The sequence below is a fragment of the Salvia hispanica genome, chromosome 3 (genome assembly GCF_023119035.1).
Source record: "Salvia hispanica cultivar TCC Black 2014 chromosome 3, UniMelb_Shisp_WGS_1.0, whole genome shotgun sequence".
In the NCBI taxonomy this organism is placed as follows: domain Eukaryota; kingdom Viridiplantae; phylum Streptophyta; class Magnoliopsida; order Lamiales; family Lamiaceae; genus Salvia; species Salvia hispanica.
The window spans coordinates 22,302,068-22,322,866 of record NC_062967.1 but is presented as its reverse complement, the minus strand read 5'-3'; the positions used below and the strand labels follow the sequence as shown (position 1 = coordinate 22,322,866).

At 38.3% G+C, this 20,799-nt stretch overlaps 2 protein-coding genes and 2 long non-coding RNA genes across 6 annotated transcripts; 2 read left to right on the top strand and 2 right to left on the bottom strand.

Moving 5' to 3' along the window:
• Nucleotides 1-409: 409 nt before the first annotated feature.
• Nucleotides 410-3,447, top strand: LOC125213919 (phosphatidylinositol/phosphatidylcholine transfer protein SFH12-like). Of its 3 annotated transcripts, none has more exons than XM_048114717.1 (12): nt 410-546; nt 759-832; nt 915-949; nt 1,353-1,436; nt 1,533-1,586; nt 1,890-1,967; nt 2,080-2,133; nt 2,240-2,299; nt 2,384-2,479; nt 2,560-2,661; nt 2,767-2,847; nt 2,970-3,447. In XM_048114717.1, the coding sequence occupies exons 2-12, from the start codon at nt 778-780 to the stop codon at nt 3,246-3,248; spliced, it is 978 nt and encodes a 325-aa protein (XP_047970674.1). In that variant the 5' UTR covers nt 410-546; nt 759-777; the 3' UTR covers nt 3,249-3,447. The 3 variants fall into 3 exon arrangements, with proteins under 3 accessions (XP_047970674.1, XP_047970673.1, XP_047970672.1); XM_048114716.1 differs by having other exon boundaries at nt 424-546; nt 762-832; XM_048114715.1 differs by lacking the exon at nt 410-546 and having other exon boundaries at nt 564-832.
• Nucleotides 3,448-3,531: 84 nt separating this feature from the next.
• On the bottom strand, nt 3,532-4,349 carry LOC125213921. The gene is made up of 2 exons (XR_007175040.1): nt 3,946-4,349; nt 3,532-3,753 (listed from the first exon to the last, which is right to left on the bottom strand). It is a non-coding gene; the product is annotated as an uncharacterized LOC125213921 (long non-coding RNA).
• A 69-nt stretch (nt 4,350-4,418) lies between these two features.
• LOC125213920 lies at nt 4,419-5,232 on the top strand. The gene is made up of 2 exons (XR_007175039.1): nt 4,419-4,905; nt 4,991-5,232. It is a non-coding gene; the product is annotated as an uncharacterized LOC125213920 (long non-coding RNA).
• Nucleotides 5,233-5,708: 476 nt separating this feature from the next.
• LOC125213918 (WEB family protein At1g12150-like) lies at nt 5,709-8,181 on the bottom strand. The gene is made up of 2 exons (XM_048114714.1): nt 7,960-8,181; nt 5,709-7,311 (listed from the first exon to the last, which is right to left on the bottom strand). Exons 1-2 carry the CDS (start codon nt 8,179-8,181, stop codon nt 5,752-5,754), a joined length of 1,782 nt encoding a protein of 593 aa, XP_047970671.1. The 3' UTR covers nt 5,709-5,751.
• Nucleotides 8,182-20,799: the final 12,618 nt, after the last annotated feature.

Below are 20,799 nucleotides of genomic sequence, written 5' to 3'. Positions count from 1 at the left end.
AATTGTGAAATCTAGTCATAGATTTTACAGAAAAAACGACATATGAAATAATTACAAAATTCTGAAACTTCCTATCATTCCGGTTCTTAAAAAAAATATTAAAATAAAGCAGAATTTAATAATTTTCACGATTTATTTGGCTATTTACCATGAATATATCCATCTCCTCAAAGTGTGTATACTAATCGTTCCATTCAGCCTGATTTCTCTCCTACTATTTTATAATAATTGATTGCCTTATCTTCTCAAATTGTAAAGTTATTTTAGCTCTAGGAAATGTTACTGTATTATTTTGGTTGCTGTCCCACAACCGACCAGATGTGCCATTTCAACCGATTGATGATGAAACAAGAATAAAATAAAATACAGAATCACTTTATTACATTTAAATTAGAGGTAGGTACTTATTCTTCATCTTTTCTGTATTTTACAAATTCCACGTTGAAAACATTAAATTCCAACTCTGAATACGCAGCATTTCAGAGGGATGCTTATTGACTGAATCATAAAGGAGAAGGATCAAAGAAGCTACCGAGAGGGAAAAGGGTGGTTTGCCTTTCTTGAATCTTGACCCCATTCAACTTTCTCTTTTATAAATTAAAAGTGGAATCTTTATCTTCCTTTCTCTCTAATTTTTTTTCTCCTTTAACTAACAAGGTTGTTAAAGAATTGCACTAATATGTCCATGTGAGGTGATTGAGTAGATTGTTTTAGCCATAAGTTTATTCTTGGAAATCTTTTCCTGTGTTTTCCTTCAGCAGAAGAAGAAGAAAAAAAATGGCTCTTGTTACTCAAGAAGTCATCAATCAACTTGAAGCATTAATGGAGGAAGGTTATAATTCTTGAATTTTCTTTCAAGTCCCCATTTTCTCTTACCTGATTTATTAAACTTTTTTTTGTGGAATTGTATGCAGATGCAGTGGGCGAGTCACTTCAGAAAACGTTCAAGGTTTGCTTCTCCTTTGCATTCTTTTTTATAAATTTTTCTGCTTGTTCAAGAATTAAGATTATCATTTTAGAAATGCACATATCTACTCTTTGGCTTTATAAATCATGGAGTATTAGTATATGTTTACTCTTCCTATTCTGACAATATCTTTTTCTTTTTGTTTACCTAACACATGGTATTAAGTTATGTTATAGAAAGTTATTCTACTATTAAGATGGAAAAGCATAAATTTGCAAAAAAAAGTCTTGACCTTGGTTGTTGTCTTGAATTTGGTTATTAATATTGCTTTTCTTTTGATGAAACTGGATAAGGAAAGATTGGATTTATGCAAAAACTTAGGCTCAAAACAACTGTTCAATTTTGCTACATTTCTTGAAGTCTCTGAGCTGTTTCAATTTTGCAGAATGTACATCAAGGATATCCTCATGAAACGTTTACACGTTTTCTGAAGGCGCGAGAAGGGAATGCTCAAAAGGCTCATAAGATGGTTTGAAAAAAAATCCTTCTCTCTGAATTAAGTTATGAAATGCAATATGCTGCTGAATTGTATCTTAACTGTTTGCTGATGATGTGATTCTGTCAGTTGGTTGACAGCTTGGAGTGGAGAGTCCAAAACGACATCGATAATATGCTAGCGGTATGTTCCAACATGGCAACATATACATTTTCATAAGAAAGTAGCTGATATCAAATGTGTGTAAATTGCATGTTTTCTGTATTCCAAGGTCTTGATTAGCTTCATTTGGACAATTTTCCCAAAAGCTTAAGTTTGTTGAACTTGCCTTCACTTCGAAAATTTGAGTCCTCTCTGTTTTTCACTTCCAAAAACCCATGGTGGATTTCCACATATATTGAACCATCTGGATATTAGAAACATTTACCATGACCGTTGATTCCCTTATTACTTACTTAACATCTTCATTGCTGCATTTTGCTGCAGAAACCAATTGTTCCTGAGGAACTCTACAGAGGAATACGTGATTCTCAGCTTATAGGATTATCCGGTTACTCAAATGAGGTGAGTGTTTATGAAGAAGGATATAGACAATACGCTAGCGTCTGATCAGTGTTAGCTATTTCTTCGTAATTCTGTATATACACTCACTAACGGGCAGCTCTTTCATCATTAGGGTCTCCCTGTATTCGCTGTTGGAGTAGGCCTGAGCACATTCGACAGAGCATCCGTAAGTATTGCTGCTAATAGTTTATACATATTGAATTGAATTTTGTGCACAAACCAAATTTTCTAAAGTTCTTCATTACCTCTGACAGCATTTTTCTTTGCCTTAGGTTCATTATTATGTGCAATCGCACATTCAGATTAACGAATACAGGGATCGTGTAGTTTTTGTAAGCTACGCTCGTACTTCCTCTCTAAGTTCTTCCATTTTTCACAGTTCCACATGACTTACCATTCTTAATTTCTTATTTCAGCCTGCTGCAACAAAAAAGTATGGGAAACATATAAGTAAATGCATAAAGATCCTAGATATGACCGGCTTGAAACTCTCGGCACTAAACCAGATAAAGGTAGATTAATAGACAGATTTAGCTTGATACAGAAGATTCTTTTGTATGTTAACACTATTGTACTTATTGTTCTTTTGCAGCTCCTGACTATAATTTCTTCTATCGACGATCTAAACTACCCTGAGAAAACGCAAACTTATTACATTGTGAATGCACCATACGTCTTTTCAGCATGTTGGAGGGTTCGTCTCACACTTCAGTTATCGTGCAAATCATTAGAAGACCAGTAGCAAACTTTCTTTGTTTTTTTTCTTTCTTCGAGAGCGTAATCTTAGATCTGTCAACAGGTAGTAAAGCCACTTCTTCAAGAAAGAACAAGGGGTAAAATCGATGTACTCTCCAGTTGTGGAGAAGATGATCTACTTAAGGTAAATTCTTGGCCATATTAATAACATATTAGGCTTCCACTTCCCTTTTTGTTTTTCCATTTTTTCCTGTGAGTTTGAATTTGGAATGTTAGCTAAAATGAAACATACTATCTTGGGTGCAGATAATGGATTATTCATCCCTTCCTCATTTCTGTCGTAAGAGATCTTCCGACTCTTCAAAATATTCAGAGGCAAATTGCTATTCGTTGGACCATCCATTTCATCGACAACTCTACAACTACGTTAAGCAGCAGTTCTTGCTTTCTCAACCTTCCCAACCAGTAAAGCAAGGCTCCGTTCACGTAACTTTGCCTGAAGATGCTGATAAAGAAGTCATCGCAGAGACTTTGGAATCCGAGCTAAATAAATTCAAGGATCTCGGTGTTGCAAGTTCTAATTAACCGATCTCTGGTTTGGAGAAGCTGAAATCACATCTTCCACAATTAGAATTCTAGCTAGCAATCTTATAGCTATAGGTTGTCAAATAATTTCATGTAGCAAGCCATAATACCGACTTGAATCTGTCTGCACAATGCTCGGCAACAGACGAAGCCATTTGCAGATACCGGCTTCTCTATATAATCAAGTATGTCCTTGTCACGACCACAACTCCATAGTGGTAGTGATTGCATCTATACGTGACTAAATAACACTTTTAAAACAATATAGTGGGATAAACATAACTGATAAGTCGAATAAAGGACATTAGTCTCATAGGCAAAAGTGAATCAAGGCCAAAATAAAGTCAGAGTGCGGTCTAGGTTCATAAATTTCTAGTACAAAATCCTAAAGCAGCGGAAGAGTCCAAGACAAAATAGCACGTATGAAGACATGCTACTTTGGGCTACCTAACTACTTATTTAAAATTCTTGTCCCAACACCTTCGCCTGCTTGTCCACGTTCAACCTGCACATTTGAAAATAACATGCAGGGCTGAGTATTTGATATACTCAGTGGGCACATTGCCAAAAATAGTTCTATCTTTAATTGTCAATGCCACAGTTGAGTGATCACGGGGTTTTACTTAAAAGACCCGAGTCACTAAATACTTTTCTTTTCATTAAAATTTGATTGCGCAATCACGTAACATAGATATACCATATCTGAACTTTGTGTGAACCGGGAATGTGGCCACATTCCACGACGGTCACTGGACCGGCCAACTCCTTTGTTAGCTCACGATCCCCTTATGTGTACACTAGTCCGAGTGGGGTTTGCGGCCCTACTGGGACCCGAATTCGATTTAACTTAAATTGGCATAGCCAAGCAGATAGGTAATCATAAAACAAAACATGGCATGACAATATACTTGAGCAAAGAATCACATTTTCATACTGAAATCACGTTTTGAAAGAATGCCCACCTCAAAAGCTAAATCCCTTTCCGTAAATTTCTTTAACTTGGCCTTAGATGACGTGCGAAGACGTGCCTTTAGGAAATAAAATAATACTTAATTAGACTTTAAGAAGTCAAGAAAATTAAACGTGAATGCATCCTAAGTGCGTGCTCTTTTATTCTTTTTCTTATTTTTCTAGAGAGAGTTTCTAGAAATTCTTGAACATTAATTAACTCCTATGGGAAGAGCTGAGATTGTAGTTCTTCTTACTGGACTTTAAACAAAACTTCTTCCCACTCGCTAGCTCTCTCTCTCGATGTTGTGAGAAAACTGATATGTGTTGGAGTTGTGAAACTGATTAGAAGGTATATGTGTATATGTATTGGAGTTTGTTGGGATTTTGGCAGAGATCAAATCTGAAACTCTTTGGCTCTTTGTTAGCTATTTTTAGTGGTTTATGGAGTATGTACTTGTGAGAAAATAAATGGGATTGTCCCTCTTCGGTTATGTTGCTGCAGAAACTCATTTTTGTTGGTCCTTCACTGCTCCATCCATTAAAAAAAATTTGTCACTTAGTGAGCACTTGGGTTTTGACTCATAGTTATTCTTGTTTTTTTTTTTTTTTTTTTTTGTGGTAGGAAGAGTGCAGCTGCCATTCCTATTTAGGCAAGTTGTTGGACATCTTTTGACATCTCAAAACCCTCCCTTGTTTTGTAATCAAAGTAAAGCCTTATTTATTTATCTATAGTACCTTGCTGCAGCCTTGTATACCTTGGAGAATTGATGATATTTGTCTTCATTTTGCAGGTCTGCTTATATAATGGGCTGGGGTGGTGACGAATTATTTGTGAGGGGCTGGCTGCCCTTGGGTCTAACAGGCCAAGTGTGAGTGGGCCGAAGCAGTGGGCACTCCTTTTGGGTTGAGAGGAAGAAGTCCAAAAGCATATTTGTAACTTAAACGATTGTACTCCATAAGTTTACATATATGTAGCAACTTATGAGTAATACATTGGTTCTATTTGTTCATAAAGTAGTTCGTTGCTCCTTAATCATGTACTCATTCATTTGCTAAAGATATTCCTTTATCGTATATACGTCCTTGGACAAATCTTTTAATCATAGCTGTTGGTATGCCGATACTTAAATATTCGGTCAAATCATAAGAAGACAAGGTGAACAATCATCTAATTAAGCTCCAAAAGAAATTTTAGGACGAAATGCGTTTACATTTCAATTTCTCCCGAATGGTTTAAAGATAAGTGAAAAAGGTGGGTGTTACAGTCCTAATCTTGCATCCGTTTAACATATGTTGTAAAGAAAATATACTAAATTTCATAAATATTCCTACAAGGGTGAATCTAGATATGTATAACTTATTTTATGGATATGATTATTTGTTCTCATTGAGGTTAATTCTGTGATTCTTTTGTTTGAACTCATGAAAATAATGTTGATATAAACAATCTAATGATACTGTGTGAGGCTAGTTGTAAACACTACCTACACTTAATCAAACAGCATACAAATTTTATGAGAAGAAGGGATATTCTTGTGTTTCTTGATATGTGCTATGCAGGAGTTATTGTCATTTTTAATATTCCAGATGGCTCTCCGACCACGATACGACATTTCTGGAGTTCGCCTTCGACTACCTTCCTCCCGGCCTCTGCCACCTCGGTCCTCTTGATAGCGTCCTCAATCTCCAACTGTAAGTCCTCACTCTGCTTCAAGATCACCTCTGCCTTCTGCGCCGTTTCATTCTGGCTCGCCTTTATCTTGTTCAAGTCGACCGTGAGAGACTGCACTTTCGAGTCAGCATTGGTTCTGCTTTCCTCGATCTTGTGGTTCATGGTCTTGAACTCTGCGACCGACAGCCTGATCTTCCTTGAAGAGGCAGGTCCCGGGCCTTTCAAGTTGGCTGCGCTGTTTGCTTTGGGAGAGTCTCGTATCTGGTCGTCTGCGCGCTTTTGTGCTGCCTTAGCCTCCTCGGCCTCCTGCAACGCGAGCTGCAGCTTCTCGTCTGTTTCCTTGGCTGTAACCTTTGCCTCTTCGGTTTGTTGCCTTAGTAGTTGGACGTCGTTGTGGAACTTCTCTGCTTGGCTTCGTTCCGTTTGAACTTGTGCTAGCAAATTATCGAGAGCGGACTGCATTTCCTCGCGTATATTCCTAGACTGGGCCGTCTCAAGCTCGACCGTCCTCTCAGCTAGGTCGAGCCTCATTTGCTCGATATCCAACTCTGCTTCCGCCAGCTTCTTCTCACACTCGGTGTGGTCCCTCTTGAGCTTTTCCAACTCCTGCTCGAGCGACTCAACAGTGGCGCGTAGCGAACGCTCCTCAGCAAGGAGCTGCTGCAGCTCCTTCCTAGCGCAGTCGAGCTCACTGAGTGCAGTCTGCAACGAGTTGAGATCGGATGCGCGCACATCATTGAGCTGCTCCTGCAGAAGCTTGATGGCCTCGGTGGCTTCCTCGAGCTTTCGCCCCAGATTCTCTTCGGGCGTGTAGACCTCTCTAAGGGCCTTGATTTCCATCTCGGCCACTTCCTTGGCGGACTTATGCACGAGCAAGTGCACCTCCTTCTCTGCGATGAGCTTGAGGTGCTCCTCCTGCGCTTGGAGGGAGTCGAACTTGACTTGATCGAGAGCACGACGTAGCATAGAGACCTCTTTCGACAGCATGCTCTGCCTGTCCCCGCTGGCTTTGGTGGATTGTCGCGCGTCCTCTATCCGCTGGAAGGCGGTCAGTTTGGCCCCGAGGGCTGCATCGAAGTCTTGTCTTAAGTTGGCGAGCTCTTGCTTGGCCACGATGAGCTCGCCCGAGGAGGCCTTGTAGCGTTCCCTCTCGAGGTCGAGCTCAAGCTTCCATGCGTCGTTGCCCATTTGAGCTTCGGTTTGCTGCACCTCCAGCTCCGCGGCTCTTCGTTTCATAGCCTCTGTGGCTTTGATGGCTGCTTGCTTCGATTCGCTGAGATTTTCGAGCTTCCCGGTTAGGTCCTGGAGAGCAAGGTTGGCCTTGTGCAGATCTTCTTTAGCTTGTGCCTTGTCATTTTCTGCACTTCTCAGCTGATCTTTGTAGAATTCCAGCTCTTTAATTACCATGTGATGTTGGGTCTCTCTTTCAAGCAGTTTTTGCTATGAATAATTAAAAATACCAATTGAGTGAGTATAAGGAGTACATTACTATAAAAGAGTTTTTTTTTTTTTGCTATAATACCAATTCAGCTATAATATCATTTGCAAAAAATTTTAAAAAAATATTACTCACACATCTCTGAATTGTATTGTAATATTGTGAAAAGAATTTTACATTTTCTAAACTATAAGAATAAAATACCCATTAACAATTTTATTTATTTATTTTTGTTCACATTTCTCCTCTCCTCTCAACTCCCTCTTCTTTATTTTAGATTAATAGATATAATGTGTTATATTTTCATCCAAATTAATAACAAAACATTCTCTTCATTCTAACTAAGATGACACATTTCTCAGTCGACAACATGATTTTAGGAAGAAGTACTGTGTAATTGTTTTTTTTCATATTATTAAATAATGAGTAGAAGAATGATGGGATAAAAAAGCAAATAAGTTTGACAAAAATATATCTAAGAGTTTGAGGGCATTTTTTATCAAAAAAAATTCAAAAATCATTCCAGCGATATTACATAAAGTTCAAAGATGTATGATAATATTTTTAAAAAATAAGGGCAGCAAATAATATATAGCAAAATTATGAAGTAAAAATGTAGTTCTCATAATATAGTGGTAAAGTTGTGGTACCTCTTCGGCTTTAGTCTTCTTGGTGACGGGTCTTGCTCTGGGTGAGATACTTTCGCCAAATAAACTAACGGCAGCTTTGACCGATTCAAAGGGTGCGCGTGTGTCGATTTCTCCCACGTCGGTTTGCGGAGATGACGATTCCACTCGTGCAATTGTACTCGGAGTCGGAGATCGAGGTGATCCAAACCCATTTTGTAGGTTTTTTACTGAGAATCCGAACATTATTATTTTGTGCCTTCTCCTACACACTGCAACACACTAAATATTTCATGCATTTTCATAACATTACACTCTTCCAGTCCTGTAATAAATGTCCCATTTTATTATCAGATCAATTTTTATAAAAAATTGTTTGACTCTGTAAAGAAAATTACGTAGAAAAAGTTAGTGGAATATGAATCATACTTTAATGGGCATTACATAGTAATTCATAATATTTCATCATTGTTTTACATTGATAAAAAAAAGTTTGAAGTTTGCATAAATAATAAAAATGTTTCATTCGCGTTTTAGTTTAAGACATTTCGTCATGCATGTCTAAACATTGTTAACTTTGTACGTACGAAGAAATAATGATGAAACATTTTGTACCAACATGAAATAATAATGAAATATTTTGTATAAAAATGAAACAATGTTAAAACATTTTTTATATCATGTGCGCAAAAGGTTGACATTTTCTAAATACGATTGATGAAATGTACAAAAATCAAACACGGATGAATTTTTTGTATTATTTATAAAAAATTTAAACATTTTGTACTAATATGAATAGTGTAATTACCTCGAGTTTCATACTAATAAAATGTGAGTATAATAAATCAGTAGAATATGAGATCCATACACCACAAATTAATAAAATAAATGCTGATAATTATTTCTTTTCCTCAAACCTTTTCATCTTCAAGAAATTCATACCTAGAACACTTTTAAATCAAATATATAGTGCACATTTCCTTCACTAACCGACAGCAATCCTCCCAAATTCTCCCAAATTCTGGAAAGGCAATGAGAAGAAAATTCATAACCAATTTAACAGATTGAAGAATCAAATTGGATTGAATTAAATTAAAAGGCAACTTACTGGAACAATCTAAAAGAATGGACAAATGAAAAGCTCCAAACTAGATCAAAGAAGAGAGACAAATAGAAGCTCAAGTCCTTTTCTTATTGAAATAAATTGTAATGATACGCCGGGGGGAATTTTCTTAATTGAAATGGAAAACTGAAATTTCTTTCTCCTCCTAAAAGCTAAACTAACAAAAGGAAAAAACTATGGAATTAGAATGATGGTTAATAATATGATTTTGGATAATGAGAGTGTTAGTTAGAATTTGTTGGGTGATTGTGATGAAGTTGTGGTATGTGGAAGACCAACTTCTCCGGTCTCATTTTAAAATGGTATTCTCTCTCTGAATTTTCGGCTATTTGATCAAACTTTTTACTATAAAATATGGTTTTAATAATTATGAATTATCTCTAATTATAGTATATTAATTATGATGACTATTCAACAATACTCAATTGAAAAGTTGAAGGAACACATTGAACTATATCTTGGTTTGGAACAAATCCGGCTACAATATTGTAACACAATGATCCACTTATTTAGATATTTTAGCAAGAAACTTAACTCTTTGTTTATAGGTGACAGATGAACTGATAAAGTGCCGCTCAATTGATAAGAAACTTTTGGTACTTTCCACTGACTAGAATTCTGTTGCGAATACATCACCTTCTCCTTAAAGAATCTAGCCATCTACCATCTTTCTCTTTTACGTTGTGGTAACCATGATTTATTTTCTTTAGGTTGAGTGATTCCGCCATGGATCACCAACGAGGTATCGCACTCTCTTGTACTCATGTGTTGAACTCTTCAACTCATAGCTGCCTACAAGTGGAAATTCATTCTTCTTCAAATTCGTCACCATCTCCTTCTCAATCTTTTTCTATCCTTTCCTCTTCCGTCTTCTCCACACTTTTCTCTTTTCCTTAGAGCATCATTAACACTAGGGGCCGGGCCGCAGTTGGGTCCCGGCTAGGGGTGGGTAGATACGATATATCGTATCGAAAACGTTGTATTGTGTATTGTATCGAAAATATCGATATGAGAGAATTTCATATCGTTATCGTATCGAAAGTTTTGATATATCGAATTTCAATATATCAAACTTTCGATATGGATAATATCAATATCATTATCGCATCGATATTTCGATATATCATACTGAAATTCGATATATCGTTAAGAACGATATATCAAAATATCGTTATCGTATCGAATACCTGTATATCGAAAAATATAATTTCAAATTTGAAAAATAACACAAAAATTAAATGGATTTATATATATTTATAATTTTAGACTTCAATATGTATTGAATATCAATATGTTTCAATATATACAATATATATTATTTCGTGTGTTCGATATAAAACGATATATCGCAATATAAGGAAATTCATATCGTTATCGTATCGAAAACTTACGATACGATATCGTATCATGTCAAAAATTACGATATATCAAAAATCCGATAATTTTTCGATATTTTTCAATACGATACGAGTGATATATCATTTTTTCGATATTTTTTCCCAGCCCTAGTCCTGGCCCCGTCACGCAGCGATAGAGGGAGGCATTTTCCGGCCTGGGCCGGTCCCCGGGATGCTCCCGGGCCCGTCCCGGCTTGGCGTTAATCATGCCCGTGCCGCTGAAGGTGCGCCCAGGCCCACCGTTGGATGTTTCCGGGCCGGGCCGCAAGTCCCCTCCTTTCGTTTTTTTAGTTTGGAAAAGGAAGAAGAGGGAGGAAGAAGAAGAGCGACGGAAGAGAGAGAGGGGAGAGGAAGAAGAAGAGCGATGGAAGAGAGAGAGAGGAGTGGAAGAAGAGGGAGGAAGAAGAAGAGTGACGGAAGAGAGAGAGGGGAGAAGGAGGGAAAAGAGGGAGGAAGAAGAAGAGCGACGGAAGAGGGAGTGATAATTTTATGTTTTCATTCTATTTTTTTTTTAATTTATAATTTTGTATGTCGAAAATTTATTGTTTTCGATTAAAAATGAATTTTTCGTGTTATAATTGTTCAATGTGTTCAATTTTTACAAGTAAAATAGGTTGTAGTTGTGAATAGTGAAATTTAATAGTTGTAGCCTGGGATTAGACCTGCCCAAGGTTTACCGAACCGGCGGTTAAAACCGAAACCGTAACCGCCGATTACGGTTCCAAACCGAAACCGTAACCGCCGATTACGGTTCCGAACTGAAACCGTGAGAATTTACCTGAACCGAAACCGTCGATTATTGAACCGTGGTTCGGTTCAGGTTCAAAAAATTTCGAACCGAAATCGTGCCGGAACCGCTGGTTCTGGGCGGTTTCAACCTGGAACCGTGAAAAACCACCGGAAAATCATGAAATCAAGTCGGAACCGCAAAAAACCGATGGTTCGGAACCGTGAAAAACCGCCGGAAAACCGTCGGTTTAGAATCGAAACCGAAACCTGCGGTTTTGGAACCGAAACCGTAACCGTAACCGCGAAACACCCTCGCAGTTCGGTTCCGGTTCAATAATTTCCAAAACCGTAATCGGTGGTTGCGAACCGTAACCGCCGGTTCCTGAACCGTAGGCACCTCTACCTGTGATGAGGGTTAATAGGTTAGAGGAGTTGTGACCTGAGACTCAAATCTAGGGGAATGATGACGCGGAGGGGACTTGGGCCTGAATCCTTTAATGATGCTCTTAGAGCATACTTAACACTACGGGCCGGACCACACTTGGGTCCCGGCCCGCAGCTTCGCGTGTTGGAGGGAGCATTTTTCCGGCCTGGGCCGCACCCAGTAATGCAGTCGCGCCCCGGGGCCGCGCCCAGGGTCCGGTTCGGCTCGGCGTTGGAGGTGCCTAGGCTGTGCCCCAACGAGTCTCGGCCCGGCGTTGGAGGTGTTTCAGGCTTGACCGCAAGCCCCAATTTCTGATTTTGTGCAGTTTGGAAGAGGAAGAAGAGGGAGGAAGAGGGCGACTGAAGAAGATGGAGGAAGACGATGGTGGCTCGAGGTGTGCGAAATGCTTTATTAATTCGTTTATTTATATTTGGGTAATTATCAATGATTGCACAATTGCTCACTCATTTAAGCATGGATTTTCATTATAATAATTGGTTGTATTTCATTTAATTAGGATTTAATATTTGAGCGGCTTTTATTAATTTTTTTAATTTATAGTATAATTTATAATTATATGTTGGAAATTTAATATTTTTCGTGTTATAATTGCTAGACGTTTTCAATTTTACAAGTAAAATAGGTTAGAGTTGTGAATAGTGTAATTTAATAGTTGGGTCTGCAGGGATAGAGGGGTTGTCGCCTGGGACTCAAATTAAGGGGTAATCAAATTTAGGGGAATGATTACGTGGAGGGGACTTGAGGCTTGAATCTAGGAAAGATTGTGGATGCTTTTAATGACTTTTCTCGTCAAATTCAATGCTAATTAAATTTCTCTTATTTTTTTGTCAAAGAAATTCTTCATATATGGAGTGATAATAGTTTTGAATAACATATATTATTTCACAAATTTCATAACTATTCTCTCAAAAACTTAAAATTCCGGGTTTACTAGGTTGAGAAACACATGCACCAATTGATAAGTCAGAACACAATTAATATTGTATACTCAATGTTACAGTACATAGATTTATTAATAAATAATTGCTGAGATCTCAGCTTTTAGTACATAGATTTATTAATAAATAATCGCTGAGATCTCAGCTTTCAGTAATTAGTAAGAAAGACTTGTATCATTGTAAATTCATCCAGCGTTATACCACACCAGTGTGTTAGTCCTCAAGGTTAGAAAACTTATGGATTGGCACTGCAACCTTTCACGATATATGCTAAGAGCATCCGCAGCGGTAAGAATTGCTCCGTCCGTCCGTCCGTCCGTGCCATTGGCAAGGACAAGCTTGTCCGCCAATGTACGCCGTCCGTTCGTGCCAGCTGCTCTTAAATAAGAGCACGTCCGTGCCGCTGAGCAGCCCTACGTGACACCATGTGATTGGCCAACGGCGATTTTTCTTTTTTTGTAAAAAAAAATCGGAAATAATTTTAAATAATACCAAAAATTTTTAAAAATTATATTTTTGGATTCCCAAAAAATAGAGTCGTTTATGGACGGTTTTTTGGATTTTTTTATTTTTTTTATCCCAAAATCATCTATAAATACACACATTCATCATCCACTTTTCACATCAAATTATCTCCCATTCATACTTTTTCATACTAAATCATCTACATCTTCCTCTCTCACTCAAACCCTCTCTAAAAATTTCAAAAATAGATTTGTGATAGTATTCCGGGTTTTTTTTTAATGAATTTTAATAATGTGGAAATGTTTTTATTTAAATTAAATAGTGTATTGGTGGGACCCTTGAGCTTGTCCTTAGCTAAGAGCACGGATGTGGGTGTTGTGCTCTTAGCTAAGGACAATGAGTAAAAGTGGGTCCAGGCCCATCTCCATGCTCTTATTTAAGAGCATGGATGAGGATGCTCTAAAGTCTATCTATGTCGTGAAATTTAGTTATACTTCTGTAAGACATCAGCTGAAAGACCATTATTGATTATTTGACCACCATTTAGCCTACGATTCAAAAGACTTATATGCATTTGATTAATCAACATAAATGCTTGTAAATCACAACAGAGTTGAAGCATCAAACACAATTTGACAAAAAAAAATATTTGGTTTGATATATGGAATAAAGGTGTAATATACAAGGAGGTCAAAATGCATGGAATGATTTATAGATAATCCTAACAATCTCCCACTTGTACTAAAAAACATGCTTTCAAGGTATACACTTCAGACAAATTGTCCCACTTACACAGAAGGCCGATTTAGGTTCTTGATGCATCAACTCCCCATTATTCTACGCGACTGTAAAACATCTTGTCGGCCGGATAGGATCTTTGTGAAAGGATTTGTAGGTTATCCTTTGATGCTATCTTGGTCACCTCAATGTCTCATCCGAACAGTATATCCATATGGTACTTCTTCTTAATGTGTTTGCTAGCATTGTGGCTCGTGGTTTCCTTGAGTTAATCACTACACCAGAGTTATCAAAATAAATTGTAATATTCTTTGGCATACTAAGAATCATGTTCAAGTCCATTAGGAAGTTTCTAAGCCATATAGTTTCCTTCAACTTATAAAGTAGCCACATATTCAGCTTCCATAATGGAGTGTGCGATATATTTTTGCTTCATACTCCTCCATGTCACTCCACCTCTCAAGATGAACACATATTCAGAGGTTGATTTCCTTGAATCTAGATCAATTTGAAAATCTAAACCAGTATAACATAAAGGACATAACTCAGATGTGTGGTAAACTAGACTATACTCTTTAATCCTCTTCATGCACTTGAATATATTGTTTACTACGATTCAATGTCTTTGGCAAGGATTAGACTGATATCTCGCTACCATACCTACATCAAAGCGTATATATGGTCTAGTCATATCATAGCATGCATAAGACTTTCAAAAGATAAAGGATACGAAACTCGTTTCATCTCATGTAACTCACTATGTATCTTAGGACATACTTTATCCTAAGACTAGGCAATTCCATGTCAAATAGATAATAAATTTTTCTTAAAATATTGCATGCCAAAGCGTCTAAGCACGATGTAGGATTCTTAAGATAGATACAATATTATTTCTGATTATCTCAGTCCTAAGAATATGTTTAGCCTCTCTAATATCATTCATCTCAAATTGGGTAAACAACTAATCTCTAACATTAGATAACATCTTATTGTTTCCAATTACTGTAATGTAGCAACACACAGTACCAAGAATACCACGTTTAGTAGGCATTGACAGACCATTATAAAATTATCAAAAGTTGAGAGACCATTCTGCATCTCAAATAAGTTGAGGGACTAGAATAAAATATTTCTTTTAATTTCCATGAATTAAGAATCAAAGAAAATAACATTCTTCGTTATCTCATCGTTCTAGGTTCGCATGGATACGTGTCTCGGCCAGTAGAGTGCAGAACTCGCACCTGCTCTCGGTCGTGTTGCACAGCGTGTCTCGGCCAGCAGCACGCGCACAGGGAGCTACTGCTCTCGGCCAGGGAGTTCCCGTGATTGGTGTCGGGCTCTTGATGCGCACATGCGCTCTCGGCCAGCCCGCCACCATCACACTCCCACTACACGTCGCATGTTGTCGAGTCTCCTCTACCACCGGTTAGCGTTTGGCGATGCCAGCCTTGACAAGCTCTTGGATGAGATGTCACAGCGCCAGGCTTCGTCGCTAGCCGACTAGGTTTTTGCGGTCTTAACCGGTGGTGCGCGTCGCCGCGTGATCGCACTCCCTCGGCTCCCACTGCTTCGATGTTCCCTTCATGAATCGATACTAGTGCGATCCGTCTCGGCGCAAGTGCTGACGAATCGCACATCTCGAATCATCTAAAAATTCAAGTTCTTGATTCGATTGTTCTTGACCTCATCATGCAAAAATACAAATAAAATACAAGAACATGCTTCGAAATTAAATAAAACATGCCTACATGAATTTCACGAAATTTAAATCCAAATAATCAAAGCCAAAGCATGGCTCTGACACCAATTGATGGAGTTTGCAGCGGAAAAACAAGTAAATCAGAGAGTTTAGATCTATTTAGCAGATTATTTGGACAAATTCAATTCGCGCAAATTATCACATGTATTTGTTAGAATCTATCTTGTATACAAAAACTCTACAATTCACTTTTAACTCGATTCAGTATTATTTGAGTAGTTTCGCACAAATATAATCAGTATTATTATTACATTTTGTTTGTTTGTACGTTTATAAGAGCATCTCCAATGGTCGGCTAGCGACCGGCTAGCCGATTTTTCGTGGCTGGCCGATCGGCTAGCCGAACCATTGGAGGCGGCCAACGAAATCGGCGAGCGGACCAGCGTGGGCTGGCCGATCGGCTCTCCCAGCGCCGATTTTTGTTTTTGTTTTTGTTTTTTTTTTATAAACCTATATAAACGCGATTTTTGTTTCATTTTCATTTGCACCACTTGTTTTAACGAGTTTTCTCTCTCTCTAACTTTCATGTACAAGAGCATCATCGAGCGATGAGTAACGCGGGTGGTAGCGGTGGTGGTAGTGGTGGGGATGCTGAGGAGTACGAATGGAGGATGAACGAGGCTATGAATGCCTACATGAACCGCGAGATGGAGCATGCGTAGGGTGGAACAGCAGGCGATACCTCGCCCTCCACGGGTTATCCACCGCCGAGCAGTGATTGATCGGGATCACGCCGCTGCACATCAGCGGCTGTATGACGACTACTTTTCAGAGAACCCGCGATTTCCCGCCAACATGTTCCGGCGGCGTTTTAGAATGCGCAGGGAGTTGTTTATGCGCATCGTTAGCGCATTAGAGCGTCGATATCTGTGTTTCCGCTTCAGGCACGATGCGGTTGGCAGACCCGGCCACACCCCTATTCAAAAGTGCACGGCGGCAATCAGGCAGTTGGCCTACGGAGGCGCGGCAGACATGTGGGATGAGTACCTCCACATCGATGAGTCGACGGCTCTGGAATGTCTGAAGGATTTCGTGGGGGCGTGATAAACGTTTTCGGTGAGCAGTACCTTCGAAGCCCTACTCCCGAAGATTGTCGGAATTTGATGCAGATGCACGGGGAGAAGCATGGGTTCCCTGGGATGTTAGGCAAAGATAGATTGTATGCATCGGGAGTGGAAGAACTGTCCGACGGCCTGGAAGGGGGCCTACACGACCGGCTACAAGTCAAAGAATCTCACGATAATCCTCGAGGCCGTAGCTGATTACCGGCTGTGGATCTCGCATGCGTATTTTGGGGTAGCCGGGTCGAACAACGACCTCAACGTCCTAAACTCATCTCTCCTCTTCAACGAAGTGCCAGGGCGTCGGTCCAGCCCGTCTCATTTGTGGCCAACGGCAACCGGCATGATATGGGCTACTACTTGGCGGATGGGATATACCATCGGTGGTCGGTCTTTGTGAAGACGATCAGGCAAACAAGTGATGAAAGGAAGGCCTACTTTGCGGAACGACAGGAGTCGGCGCGCAAGGACGTGGAGCGCGCATTTGGTGTGCTCCAGTCTCGATGGGCGGCAATTAAGGGTCCAACGCGTTTGTGGGATGTCGGATGCGTTTCCCAGATAATGTACGCCTGCATTATCCTGCACAACATGATCGTCGAAGACGAAGGCGTACAACTTACTAGTTGAGCCAATGATGATGAAGCCGGTCCAAGCCACGGAACGGCCGCCCCTAGTGTACAACGTGGGGTACCTCTCAATAAAGTCGGCCGCCTCAAGGAATTTGCCAACATGCGCCAAGTGGATGCTCATATTCAACTCCAAAAGGATATAATTGAAGAGTTGTGGGCACGGAGGATTGCACGGTGATAGTTTTTTTCTTTATTATGCAGCTTTTTAAATGTAATTTTTTTTATCTATGTACCTTTTTTAAATGCAATTAATGAATTTTCCCGTATATGTCTCGTAAATTTAATTCCGTAATTTAATCGTAATTTTAATTCCGTCAATGTAGTATTTTTTGAATTATTTTTATTGCGGCTGCCTATGGCTGGCCTAAGTAACACAGTCAGTTCTGAACAAAGTAAAAACAGTATTTCACAACCCACATAGGCTTTGACTACCTATGCTAAAGATTGCAATGATAGTTCGCATATTTCTAAGTCTTACTAAAATAAGATGACATTGGTGTGGTATAACACTGAATGGATCTAACGGTGAGATAAGTCTTTATTGCTATTTACTGAAAGACGAGGTCTCGGTTGTTTCTAAATCATTGTTGATATAACATTGAGCATACAATATTTGTTATGCACTACTTTAACTTATCAAATGGTGTAGGTTTTTCACAACCCAAGAATCCTGATATCTTGGTTAGTAGAGATTAATGTCTCTAGAGGTGCTAGTATTGTCAGTGCAATGAACCATATGCTAGGAGAGTCTAATTTGATAAATATCCTCAATAGGAATTTGAAATAAAGATTTATTATTGAAAATTGGTCCGTTAGAATTTATTTCATGAATAACAAATAAGGATTTTAAACTAAGTCCATTCTTGAAATAAATAAGATATTGATTAATTAAGTCAGTAGAACGGTTTAATTAATTAATGCACATTTATATCTTAAGCGGGAGAAATAATGTACAGAATTACTCGTAATTTGGGTTATTTCCCGCGCTAAATATATAAATCTCCATTAATTAATTATGTCTACTATGGACTTAATTAATTAACATTTTACTTACTCCAAGAGTGGACTTAGCAAGAAACACTTATTTATTATTTTATAGAATAAAATTCCAACTAGTTAGATTTCAAATAATAAAACTTTGTTTCGAGCTCTCTTGAGGACATTATCAAACCAGACTCACCTAGGGTACGATGCAACATAATAGCAATCCTAGCACTACTAAATATTAAAACCCACTACCTAAGATATCAGGATTATTGGATTGCGAGAAATCTGCACTATTTGATAAGTTAAAGTAATGCATAATCAATAGTGTATGCTCAAGGCTAAATACATTGATTAAGAAATGGTAGTTTATCAAGATCTCGTCTCACAGTAACTACTAGCATAAAGACTTGTCTTGTTGTTAGATTCGTTCAGTGTTATACCACTCTAATGTCATCTAATTTCATTAAAGTTTAGAAATATGTGAAATGACATTGCAACCTTTCACGATAGGGTAGTCAAGGCCTATCTGGGTACTGAAATACTTGGACTTGCGTTACCTTATAATGAACGACGTCCACAACCGGTTTACTAAAACAAAGACTTGGACTTGTTTTATTTCTTATACATTTCAACATGTAAAAACAATCATTAAACGAAAAAACATAACATCATTATAACAAAATAATCAGTTTTATTCCTTAGAACATAAAATAAGAGTTAAAAATATCCAATCACTCATAAATGTGATTTAATGTATACAAAACTCTAAGGTGAACACACTTAAAAAGTTCGCCCCCTCTCTCTGCAGTAGGCGAAGCAATTACCTTTCTCACTCTCTGTAGGATTTCTGCCTCTTATTTATTATAGTCCTATATATTTTGATAAGAAACTGATATCGGAATATAGTTCAAGAACCAGTCAGAAGATCCGTGGTCTAGTATTCATGAAGATCATCACGTGGAGAAGTAGCAAGCCATCCACGATTCCAATTCTTTGGAGAATCAAGAAGGTAATTTATTCTCTCAGCAAGGAGCTGCAGCAGCTCCTTGTTAGCGCAGTCAAGCTCAATGAGTGCAGTCTGCAACGAGTTGAGATCGGATGCGCGCACATCACTGAGCTGCTCCCGCAGAAGCTTGATGGCCTCGGTGGCCTCCTCGATCTTACGCCCAAGATTCTCTTCGGGTAGGTAGACCTCTCTAAGGGCCTTGATTGCCATCTCGGCCACTTCCTTGGCAGTCAGTTTGGCCCCGAGGGCTGCATTGAAGTCTTGTCTTAAGTTGGCGAGCTCTTGCTTGGTGACGATGAGCTCGCCCGAGGAGTCCTTGTAGTGTTTCCTCTCGAGGTCGAGCTCAAGCTTCCAGGCGGGAGCTTTGGTTTGCTGCACCTCAAGCTCCGTGGCTTTGATGGTTGCTTGCTTCGATTCGCTGAGATTTTCAAGCTTCCCGGTTAGGTTTTGGAGAGCAAGGTTAGCCTTGTGCAGATCTTGTTTAGCTTGTGCCTTATCATTTTCTGCACTTCTCAGCTGCTCTTTGTAGAACTCCAGCTCTTTAATTACCATGTGATGTTGGGTCTCTCTTTCAAGCAGTTTTTGCTATAAAAAATTAAAAATACCAATTGAGTGAGTATAAGGAGTACATTACTTTAAAGAGTTTTTTTGCTATAATATCATTTGCAAATCTTTTACTTAAACAATATGGTTACTCATCTTTGAATTTTAATGTAATATTGTTGAAAAGAATTTTATATTTTCTAAACTATTTAGACTAAAATTCCCTTCAACCCTTAAGAGTTAATTATTATCATTTTTTTTTTTTTATTCCCATCTTTCCTCTCAACTCCCTCTACTTTATTTTAGACTAATAGATATAATACGTTATATTTTCATCCGAATTAACAACATAACATTCCATCCATTCTAAATTAAGATAGACACATTTATCGGACACATAATTTTAGGAGTTATTGAAGTGTAAATATTAAATAGAAAGAGAAAAATATGCATATTCTAACTATACAGAAAAGTGATTGGTGTATTAATTAGATAAAACAATTGCTTTAGTATTTCCAAGACTAGAAATGTATCATCTAATTTAAAACAAACTAAAAAAGAAAACTTGTCATTATAGAAATCACGTAATACTATAATTTTTTTTTTCATATTATTTAATTAAAGAAGAGAAAAGTGATGGGATGAAAAAGCAAACAAATTTGACAAATATATATATATATATATATGGTGGTGATCCTAGGGATGTGTTAAAATAACAACACCTCTTAAAGTAACATCATACCATCATTCCTAGCCAATCATTTGTACATGTGGACGAATAATAAGCTGCCATGTGGCAATCATAAAAATTGCTCAAGGGTAAATTTTCGCGGACTGCAATATCCAATACACTAGACTGCATTTTTTTCCCGACTGCAATATCCAATACGCTAGGCGCAATCTATAGATTGCAGTCTAGCGTTACTCTATTACAGTCTAGCATATATAATATTGCAGTCTAGCGTGGTGTCACAGTGTCATTTTAAGAGTGTTGTCATTTTAACGCACCCCGGTGATCCTATATATATATATAGAGAGAGAGAG